Source organism: Falco punctatus, assembly GCF_963210335.1.
Source record: "Falco punctatus genome assembly, chromosome: 14".
In the NCBI taxonomy this organism is placed as follows: Eukaryota; Metazoa; Chordata; class Aves; order Falconiformes; family Falconidae; genus Falco; species Falco punctatus.
Window position 1 is genome coordinate 19,787,262 of NC_137594.1, and position 11,822 is coordinate 19,799,083.

The 11,822-nt window shown below is 39.2% G+C and overlaps 1 protein-coding gene across 1 annotated transcript in view; it reads left to right on the forward strand.

Annotated features, from left to right (window-relative positions):
- The window catches only part of MMP2 (matrix metallopeptidase 2), a 35,508-nt gene extending 31,040 nt beyond the window's left edge, over positions 1-4,468 (forward strand). The window contains exons 12-13 of the mRNA XM_080364761.1: positions 2,042-2,151; positions 3,454-4,468. Coding sequence (XP_080220887.1) covers positions 2,042-2,151; positions 3,454-3,557 — 214 coding nt within the window. The 3' untranslated portion in view covers positions 3,558-4,468. The remainder of the gene's footprint in view (positions 1-2,041; positions 2,152-3,453) is intronic.
- The last annotated feature ends 7,354 nt before the right edge of the window (positions 4,469-11,822 follow it).

The window sequence follows — 11,822 nt, forward strand, 5'->3', positions numbered from 1 at the left end:
TGTCTTTATTATATCCTAATGGCTGTGGATTCCTGTAAGTAAATAAAATACCCTTTTGCAATTGCCACTTGATCATAACTTTCAATTATTTTGAGGACAGTACTCTTCCCCATTATCTAAAGAGAAAAAAAAAACAACTTAAAAGCTAAAGAATGTTATTCGTTTTTAATGTCATATTGTAGAGACCATCTTAAACATTTGCAAGTGGTTCTGACACAGCCATTTGCAATACTTTGGATTCCTACCAAAACCTACAGACCATGAGTTAGCAAAGCTGCTGGTCTCCTCTGATTAACTGTACTCCAGGCACTCCAAGTAACCCAGCACTCTAATCACAGACAGTATTTCTATCAAAGTACCTTATCAATAGCAGTCACTGCAGAATACATAATTTACTGTTTAGGAACCAAAATAAGCTCAAATGATTTCTATCTGTGTAAAGTAGAAAGCAAGAAGTTGACAAATATTTCAGAAAAAAATGCATCTCTGTTTAACACAGACATTATAAGCCTTAAGTATGTGGCTGTTTTATTTTATATAAGGACTCTGCCCCACGGAATCAAAATAGTCACATACCATAGTTTTTCCTCTGCCATTATCACACTTACTTTAAATGGATTTTTTTAAAGTCTTCTCCTCTCCCTCCTTCCAGCCCCAAGCTATTTTAGTGTTATTATAACAAGATTGTTAAGCAAAGTGAAGTTTCGTGAGGGAGAAGACAAGCTGGCTGAGATTCCACAGTTAACGTTTTAAAGCTACCCAGCAAGGTACTAGATTTTCTTTAAATATCCAAGGGAAAAAAATAGTAAGTAATTCAATTTAATAACTTAAATTGATTTTGACCACCCTACTGCTCATTTCTGCTGGTGTAACTTTGGATATAATCCAAGCAGTTCCATACAGCAAAAAAGGAAAGGTAACATGAGATACATACAGATACAGATAAATAGAAATCGAGAGCATAAATGCATCCCTCCCTCCAATACTACTCAAAGACAACCCCTCTGAAGTCTCCTGCTCCTGAAGAGGTGCTGAGGGCAACTGAGGCCTCACACGCATTGGAACCCTGGTTCAAACTATATCCCATGTCACTGCTCCTCAGTACATCTCTACTTTTCCTGCTCAGCACCGACTCCCACCTATGAATCAGAAAAATGAGGAAACCAGGCACAGCCTGGCTCCTTCCACCTTCACTTTCAAGGACCTTACACCCCTGGGACATTTATTCCTTATATACGGAAAGGGAGAACCTGAATTATTTGTTTGTGGGAGTGTAAAACTGGCTTTGCACAAATCTATCTTTGCGTTCTACAGTGGAAAGCACACAGTAAATGAAACAACTGATCACCTGCCGATGTGACACAGGCCGATCCACTTGCTTCTGAAGGACACTGCAAACTAGATCCAGCTTCCACGGAGTCAGGCGGATTTACATCAGCTGCATTTTGCCTCTTTAAAGCATGGATTCTAAAAGCCATTGTGGTTTTGGGCTCTCTTCCCCTGCAAGGAAAAGCATATATTTTTAACTCGGTATTTTTCTGTTGATCATCACTGAGAGAGAGACTGTGTGAAAATAATAGGGGATTTTAATGAAATGTTAGGGAACGTAATTAGTAATTTAATAGCAATCCATCAGTTACATGGATATTATTATACTACAAGCATATTTCAAATAACATTTAAAAAAGATCGCCATTTCACATTAAAATCTGCTATCTTCAGATGTTGGCTGCTGCCTGAAAAAGTTACCTTTCCTTGAATTATGTCTGGAATTTTAAAGCTACATTTCTGAAAAGGGTTTTGCTTAGAAATTATATTTTCAATTCAGCAAGAACTGCATTTCCAAAAGGAAAGATGTAAAATTTCATAGGGTTTTAAAGAGCTGGGAACAAGTATAATGAAATAGACACACTTACAATCTCTGTTATTATATTTGTTTGACTGTTCTAGACAGTCACATTTTCTGAGGACTCACTGAAAAATAATGTTCAATTTCAACATTAAATAGAGATTTGTAAAACAGGGATATAATTTTCTTCAGGTACAATGAAGAGAAGAAGAAAATGGAGCTTGCATCCCCTAAATTCATTGCTGACTCTTGGAACGGCGTTCCTGATAACCTTGATGCTGTCCTGGGTCTTGGTGACAGTGGTAAGTTGTAAGCTCTCTTATTTGTCTGCTGTGAATCTTAATTGGAGACTTTAATTTCTTGTGGTCCATGAGTAGGAGCCAAATTGAGCCAAATTCCCATTCAGCTTTGCAAACTACTGGTTCAAATAAACTTTCTTTGTCACTATTTTCCCATTAAGCAGCAGTTGATAAATAACCTACTAATTCACAGTCTAAACTTTTTAAAATGAAGCGTTTATGGAATATGACCTCTCCTGAATATTTTTGTCCAAGCAAATAATAATAATAGTAGTAGTTATGCTAATTTACCTTTACCATGAAGGTCATTTAATTTCAATCCGCTACTAGTCTTCATCATTTACTTCCTTGATGTTGAACACTTTGCAAAACTTAACAAGGCAAGAAACAGCTTTTATTAGCATCTTCCCCCTTTTCTTCCCTGCATTTTTTCTTTTTTTTTTTTTTAAAAAAAGAGCTATATACTGTCTTAAGTGCCTTAAAGCATCTTATTGCTTCCCCTTGCTATGTTGTACAGATCTAGAAACCTGCTATACAAGTGTCAGATGAGACTTGGAGGAAAGTAATCTATGATGCAGTCACTTTTATGTCAAGATGTCCCTGAGGCTCACATCTGAGTTCATGTTGGTTTTCCAACATGGAAAACCCTGGGCATGGGGGAAAATAGCTCTTTGGAGAATTCTCTTTCTAGTTTAGTTTGAGACAGAGACTAAATGACTCCTGCCACCCAATGCCTGATGCACAGTAAATGTTAACACCAGGAGGCTTGACCAGGCCAGTCCCTATGGCTTGGAAATTTCCCAACTTCTTGACCGCTCCACAGGTACCAGCATGCAGTCACAGCACCATTTCAGCATCATCCTGCTCTAGCACAGCCAGAACTTGGGTATGATAATCTCCTAGGTCACAGTAATCTCCTACCAACTGCAGCTGAGATCCTGGCCCGTGGTTTGAAGTGGCCTCATATTTCACACAGATATGCAAAATGTCTGGAAGCACTGCCGATATCACATGAGTCTCGACTCTGTTACATTTTCAACATCTATTTTGCCAGCAAACATCTCTTCCCAGAAAATTCTGGCTCACAACATGGTAACCTGACTTCAGGCTCCACTTAACAAGACCTCTCTTGTCCAGGGTGGAATTTTTACGTATTTTTAAAATAAATATTTTTTTTATTGTGTGTAAATACTTGGAGAAATAATTCTTCCAGTTCATTAAGCTTTATAAAATCAGACAAAAAAGCTTTGATCAAGAATTACGTGCTCCATAAGCTAAGTGTGCCTTTTTTATTTACCTTCACAGGATACACCTACTTTTTCAAAGATCAGTACTATCTACAACTGGAAGACAAGAGTTTGAAGATTGTTAAAATTGGCAAGATAAATTCTGACTGGTTGGGTTGCTGAACTGTATAAGATATTAATAACCAAATATTTACTTTTTTGTTATATGCCTTATCTGTAATTAGAAATAGATCTGAATGCTAATTACTGGACCAGTCTGGTACTGGCACCGAAACCTTAAGTACCAGTACTGTACACATCAGATAATTTAAGAGTGTTTGCCTCCTCAGTATACAAAAGATGTTTACGTATATATTCTGGTACAATTTTTCCGTTTTCATGCTAGTCATAGTAGTGCTAGTAACAGAGCATCCATCATTCTTTATTCCCTCGGTGCTTAAACAAAGCATTGAAACCATTGGAGACTGGATCGTGCCCCTGTGTTATACACATACCAAAAAGGCTCAAATGAGATGTACCAGCAGTGCACTTTGAATTTATTTTTTTTTTAAATACAACTCTGTTATAAATAGATGGTTTGCCTTGATGTTTTTCACCCTCTTGCGAGTTTGATCATTACTTCCATTTATTTACATAATAATACAGAAAGACTGTCAAAGGCACAGGTTGCCTCAGGATTTGATTTGTGTTGATGCATGATGGAATCATGGCAAGAAACTGTTAAAGTATTGTTTTAAAGTACTTTTTATTTTAATACCTTAGTTAAATTTAGCAATTTGCTTCATGCACTTTGTTACTACTATATAACTTGTTTATATGGACGGAATGACTCCGATTTTTGAAGTCAATGCGTTATACATAAAAGTCAAGTATTATTGTTTAACTTGGTTTATTTTCCTGTTCTTCATAATATTGGAGTCTTGTTCGGTTAGGTTTTTTGCTTATGCATTGGGGAACAGAAAATGTTCTTTTCACAATCTGATGGAATGTTTCTCATTAAAAAAATAAAACAGGAAAGGATGTCCCACACATGAAGTGCCAACGATACAAATAAAATTAAATTACACTGTCAACACGTCTCATGGCCAGGCTTCCTTGCATTATTTGAAATTAGAAATTCAGTAGCATGTTACAGTGAAATACCTGTCAAAGGAAAGTCAACATTACCCCAGTATATAACTGCATACAGGACTTATTTAGAAACCTAGGTTATTTTCTCCGTTCTAAGATGTAACTGCAGCAATTTACATTAAAGAGGTTGTATGGTCCCACAACTCCACGAAGCCTGCTGCCTTCTCAGAACAGTTTACATGTCTGTCTATTGTCCATGCTCTTTCTGCTTATCAGCAAGCTACCTCATCACAACCCAGACAGGAAAAGTCAGCATAGACACAGCACTAAACACATCCTATGGGGAATGTAAGCTTGAGAAAGAGATGTAGAAACCTTACTCCTGCCCATGAGCTCAGACACCATTTGGTCAAGGATCTTACCCAGCTCCATGCACATGAACTGCTTTGTGAGACTCTATTGACCGCTCTCTGTGTGAGACTGATGCGAATGGTCAACCCAGATCTTTCCCAACACATCTCTCACATTGAGTCCACGATTCATAGAACTGGCTAGTAACCAACCAATACCTGAGCCAGTGATCAACTGGTTTCTTCTCCTGTCCTCTACAATTTCATGTTTACAGCCAGTCCTTTCCTGTTCTAAGCAGAGTTTTTCATATAGTGTTCTGAAAAGATACTGCTTCTGAAGTGGCTGCATTTGCCGTACCATCTTTCCATTGCACACTATCCAGATATAACTCCCACTTTGGGAAGCTGTTGCTTAGTACAGACAATTCTCACCTGAATGAACCAGTACTATTTTCACCTATGCCAAAAGAAAAGATGACTTATCTCCTTCTCTTCATCCTCATTCTCTTCAGAAATCATTAATTTCCTTCCCAATTAGTCCTGCGCCAGAGTCAACAAAATAAGGCACAAAACAAAGTAGTTGTAATTGCAAAATGTTAGTGTGGCAGTTTTTACAGACACCTGGCAACTTTTTCAGGATTTCAGGATCTATTGAGCCATTGCAGGGATGTATGATTTGTCCTGACCATAAATATCTCCCTATACTAGTGCTGGAACTACTCCAACAGCTTTAATCACTGCCAGGAGTTCCTTTTGAATGTTCCAATAGTTTCTACCTAGGGAATTCAAGCTCTGTTTCAAGCATCCTCAATAACCATCCCCTCAAGATTTTTATGTTCTTGTGTCAAAACTGCCCCGAACTGCATGCTCTAGCATCTGTATTTAATATGGAAGCATTCTGACACATAGATATACTAGAGGAACCTTTGCAATAGGCCCTTTCAGCTCTGAACTTGCTAAATCACATTTCTATTGATGACTAAAATAGTTTCCTTTTAATCTACAACTTACGTATATATTTTGCAACACTGGCAAATCTACCAGCTTAACTTTTGTAATAATAAGACCATAATCCTACAAAACTCTGCACATCTGGTGGGTTTAAGGAGTTCTGCTCAGCTTCTTGTTTTGTTCTTGCCTGCGTGAATCCATTCTCCAATGACTACATCACTGGCAGAAACCCAGAAATACATTTTCTATCCTTAAACCAACTCACACTTCTTTGGGTACAGTTTCAGACTGGCAACCTTAAGCTTATCTCAGGTCATTTGTAAACACATCTGTTTCTGCTCATGGACTGTAACATTGACCACATTATCACCTACATATATCAGACTAGCTGGGGGAGTATACTGACCCTTCTCGTTAACCTTTCACATTTGACCTGTGAAATACCACAGTCACAAAATGTATCCTGAAAAGGACTAAATTGGATCTATTTCTACTTGCTGGTAACCACTTTTAAAACCTCACTGTTGGAACCCAGAAACAAACTGGTCCACCTCCAGGACTTCATCTAGTCATGATAATTGAGAAGAAATTTTAAAACTACTTTAATGCATTTTCTGAAGTTAGGGACGCTTTTCTTTTTTCCATGGCCAAAACTCAAGAAATCGTACATTTCCTCCATGATTTTGTACCTCTTCCTTCCTGTTTGTAATGACTTAACCATGAATTGGAACGTCCTTGCCTGAGCAGCACTGCAGCTCTGCCTGTACCTGGCCATGTCCCATGCTGATCAAGCCCACTGACGTTTCTCTGTTTGGCTTTGGACCTGCCCCAACACTACGGACTCTTCTGGTGATCTCTGGTCTCTTGGCTAAATAGGATTATCCTCCCAGTTCTACTCTTTTCATGCCTTGTGGGCACTGCGAGACTGTGCCCTTGTCAGCGAGGCCACTGCCCTTGCCTTTCCTGCCCTCAGCATCTTTCTCCTAAGACATTTTCAGAACTGAATTAAGATTTTTACTACCTTCTTTACAGAGGGAGAAAGAGGCCAAAAGTGTGTTTCTCTCAAAGCCACACAAAACCCAGCACAAAACTCTATCAAACTTGTACCTAACTTGTTCTGTTTCTACAGTTCTATTAAACTGAAGCCAGATTCACGGAGAACTTTTTGGTGTGCGGGTCGAGCTGCACACATGCTGCACAGGGGCTTGTTGCAACATGGATACAGCTCAGACACTCTCGCTCCTTGAGCTGGAGGAAATTTTCTGTCAGTTGTGAGCAGGACGGGCTGTAGGCACTCAGGGGGACAGTTCCAAGTCAATAGAGTAAAGGGCAGTGGTTTAGCAACCGCTCTGTCACAATACATAGGAGGCAGCCAAGGCTATAATGAAATGCCATAGTTTAAACACTTAATAGATACAGCAGCCTGAGCTGTGAATCATGCTTAACACTTTGTGTCTCGCTAACACTCTGTATCTGTTAAAAATACATTTTCTTCCTGCTATTCTGGCATGATTTTATAAAGCAGCAGTTAGCCATAAATTTAAGCAATTGACTGTAACTGTGCTGTTCCTTAAATCAGGAGAAAGTAGGTCTTTGGGGCCCATTTTGGACAAATTATGTCTATTTACAAACACAGACATGCATGGTTTTAGCAGCAAAGATTAGGTGAATGAACGTTCTTCTGCTTTTGGAGGAGAGGAAGCCAACAAACGAGCAGACATTGGGCTCTGTGGGATCACTGCAAATGTGGAGATTTATACCTGCAAGGGCAAACAGGCTTGTTTCAGACCGGTTATGTAAAACGCTTGTAAGGTTTATTATGTAAAGCTTGTAAGTATTAAGGTATTTCAACGTAGGGAACTGCAGTAAAGAGAAAAACATAAAACTGGAACACTCTGAAACAACACTACAACCAACAACTCGGAGACTCTGTCAGAGAAACAGCACAGTCAGGCAGAACTGGAGCAGTCTCAGAAGCTGCCAGCAAGGTTTCTGCATACCAAGCGGAGTCAGAATCACATGCTATTACTTGAAACACGTCTCCTTCTGGCACTGCCTTTTAAAACAGAAGTGAGAGGAAAATGGCATCTGAGGGTAAATTGTTTGGTTCTGAGATTTGCACTTGCACACAAACAGCCACGATTTCATTCACAACTAGCCAGGAAGGTGGGTATGGGGCTTCCCCCCACCCCAACTGCAACAGCAAGTCTTTACCTGCAGAAATAAATGGGCACAAATTTTTCAGGTGTATGATATTCAATGTAAACAAGACAATTCAACAACATTCATTCATTCTCATCATTGCATTCAATTTTTTTAATAAGATCTCCAATTAATCTTTTCTTAATTGAGACAAATATTAAAAAAGCCTGTTTCTATCTCAGAACTCTTTAATCTAATGAAAAAAAAGATACAGCATGAACCATTGCCTACAAAACAACGGAATCTGCAAAAATGCACACTTTATCAGTGGTAAAAACAACAGACCTGTGTGCCAGACTACCAAAAAAAAGTGAGAGGCAGTCTTTTTTGTTCTTTCTTAATGTCTTCCAATCAAGACTCCCTGCCTTTCTGGAGAATATCCTTCACTCTAAACATATTTTATCTAGTGTTAATACAGCATATTTGGGAAAAAACATCCTGGCCTGGACCAAGTGGGGATTGGATTAAGTGAACCAATGGCCTCTTCCAGCCTTGAACTACCTTAGGCTTTGAAATTAAGTTATATAATTTCAATAAGTACATACAATAGCTTTTTAAAATGGTGTATTAAATACATGCCTGCATGTATACACACATATACACACACAAAGAAATAGCTCATGGTTATATTACAGTATCTTATTTAACAGTAAGAATTTAATATGAATGTTAGAATAGAAAGTTTCAGTTTGAAGGGACCTGCAACGATCATTCAGTCCAATTGGCTGAATGCTAATTGACCTTAATCTGCTGTTGCACCAGTTTTTTCCCTTCTCCATAAAATACACCATATTCTGAGCAAAGGAGAATATGGTGAGATAAAAGTACAATTATTCAGTTTGCACAGATGTTCTTCCTTGGTAGCACTAGTGGAGATAAGTCAGGTATTTCAAAATAATGAGTTTATTGGTTTTATTGCTCAAACAATAGGTAATTTCTTCATAGCTGCAATAGCTGAATGAGTGACCAGGTCAGAGCAGGTTCCACCAACACTGCCACGTTGCTCAGCCTAACCAGCGCTCGGAGGGCTGCAAACACACTGCCTGCCAATATAACCTCTGTGTCATTCTTCCACCTCTTCTTGTAAATCTCCAGGCTCCTCGTATACTTCTACATTTCTGCTTCAGCCAGCTTCACCATGCACACGCTCAGACTCTACCAGACAACCAACAAGCACTCTGAAAAAGGGAGATAAGAATAAAAGGCCTCACGTCACTACAGGTCTGCATTTCCCTGGCTAACTCTGCTGCAGACTAGAGGGTGACAAAACAGAAAACTGTTGAGCTTTCAGCTGTCTGTTACTGCTCAGTGCTGTCCTCTGGGACTTCTCAGAACTACTCCAGAGTGACTAACTCGCTTCGCTGTTAAGAATTTGCTAGCGTTGCCAAAATAAACTGAAATTCTAAGAGGATAATTTTTTTCAATTTAGATTAGCCTGGAGCTTGGCAGTGTGTCCCTGGAGTTATTTGGAGGTGGCCTCCCCTTCCTAAAAGACAGGAATTCACAATATTAAGCTATCCAAATGGGCTTGTTTTTTGTGTCTCTAACCACTGCTTTAACCTTGGACTGCTACATAGCTTTATTCTGTCTTCCCTAGGACTATTACAGCAGCCCTCCTACTGCTGCCAGGAGGGCTGAAGCTAGAAAGCAGCTTTGCATTCTGCAGCTGGGTGCCAGGCACTGATGCAGACCCAGCACCTCCACCACACAAAGTTTCTAATCCCCGCTAGCCAAGAAATTAGGAAACTCGGCCACAGGTCTCCCATCCAGCCTCACATGATACAGATAGTTAAGCCGTGGAGACTTTATTTCTTCTGCGGTTGCACTTCACAATAGACAATTCTGGCCACTGCCCCTCTCCAGTGCTCTCCTTCTCCAGCCCCTTCATTTGACTTACGCAAAACCCCACCGCAGCAGAGCTCACTGCTACAGGATGGCAGCTGACCATCGCGTTAGGCAAACCAAGGTGAAGCAGTTTGCCAAGAGGCAAGACTTTCCCTCTGTGGTCAACGCACTAACTGTTGAACATAGTCCTCTAAAGAGAGACAGTGATTTCTCACTATTTGATGACTTGCCAAGGCTCATTTAACTCCTGTATTTTCATGCTTTCCTTTTCCATTAAGAAACATGTACTTTTCAAGGCCACTGACAATTCTCTTCTTCAACAGCTCAAAAGTAGGAAGTAGGAGAGCCTACCCTGAAAAGTCTTCTGTTTTTTCCCATGTGGTCAAAGAGGCTTCTATTTACGTCCTATTAAAATCCTCATTTGTATGGCTTTCTAGGAGCCTTCTCCTTGAGTAATGCCTTTCATCCATTCTTACATTAGACGCCTTCCTCTGTAGCAGTGCATACTGCATGGAACTGTCTCGGTCCTCAGTCTCTTGTCTCACATCACTGATTATGTGCATACAACTATGGCTTGATTCTATGCTCAAATAGGTAAATTCCAGTTCCTCTCACTTTTATGCAGTGCTTTGGAACCTGGGAACATCAGGAAGCTAAAAGGCAGTAAGTTTCCAACCCAAAAGGTAGGGCACCTGCCTAAGGGATCTTCAGCTTTCAGGTTTTGTTTTGGCTTTTGTTTCAAGCAAGTCCTTTGAGGAAGTGCAAAATATATCAAAGCACTCAGGCCCTTTACAGATTTTGTTTTGGTTTCACTCCGCTTTTATCACCTCTTTACTCTTTTGTTCTTCCAGCTTTGTTTCTTATATAAACAACTAGACACTGGGACAAAAAAAGAAACTGGCAGGGAGGAGTGGCAATCACCTGTAAATCATCAGCTCAAACCTACTCTAGGAAACAAGACCATGTCACCTTCAAATACTTTTGTCTGCATACACTCTTTATTTCTGCATGCAAATTCTGTACTATGGGCAGAAAAATTGGGAAATATCAGACAGCAGTTGTAAGCAGATTCTGTACTTGATTTACTGTATTTTTTTAGTGGAACCATGATCTAAAATAGAGCTTTTCCACTTAAATCTCAGCATCCCCTTGGCTGTTAATGCACCTGCGACAGACTCTTCACGTCTCCTTTTGATTTCAAGTTCAGAATAAGTGAGTTTCATCTATATGTATTCAAGCCAGGGAGGCCATATAAGAATTTCAATGCCAATTATTTCATTATGTATTAATCCTAATAAATATATGTAGATATTTATGTACATTTGCATAAAATACTGTACACCTGCACCAAGCAGAAGTTCACAGTTGAGAGTGGACATTTGGTATACAGTGCATGGCACACTGACAGCAAGACATGTCCTGATGTCAAAGGTCCTAATGTCTAAAACAAACAAGACAACATGTGGCAGAAACAGGAGAAATGAGGTAGAATAGGCTGAGATATTTACTCTATCTAGATCTCACAGAAAATCTATTACAGGCATAGGAAATCAATAGGACATCAGGATTTAGGTCATACTTTCTAAAATATTTAGGAGCCAAAAAACTGCACATGTGCCTAAACTAGACTGAGGTAATGACCTCCTGCTTAGCCCCATTAAGCACTTTTAAGAAGGCCCAGCAGATGTCCATCCACATCATTTGGCCATGTTGTTGTTGGCAAATTTTATACATAATCATACACATGGAGGCTGCATTAATCTGAAGACTTCAAAACATGGTTACTTTACATCCTTTTAGAAACTATTTACTTTCAAGGTAAACTGATGCTTGTCATAATAGCGTTATGCTCTCAGCAAATACTCTTCGCTTTGTCTACTATAAACACAGGCCATCTTGCCTTGTGGCAAACATGCTTTTCTGAAAGATAACCAAGCATTTAATCAAAAAAAAAAAAAAAATCGTTACAAAGTAGTCATATGAAAACTGCAAAAAAATAAATTTGTTA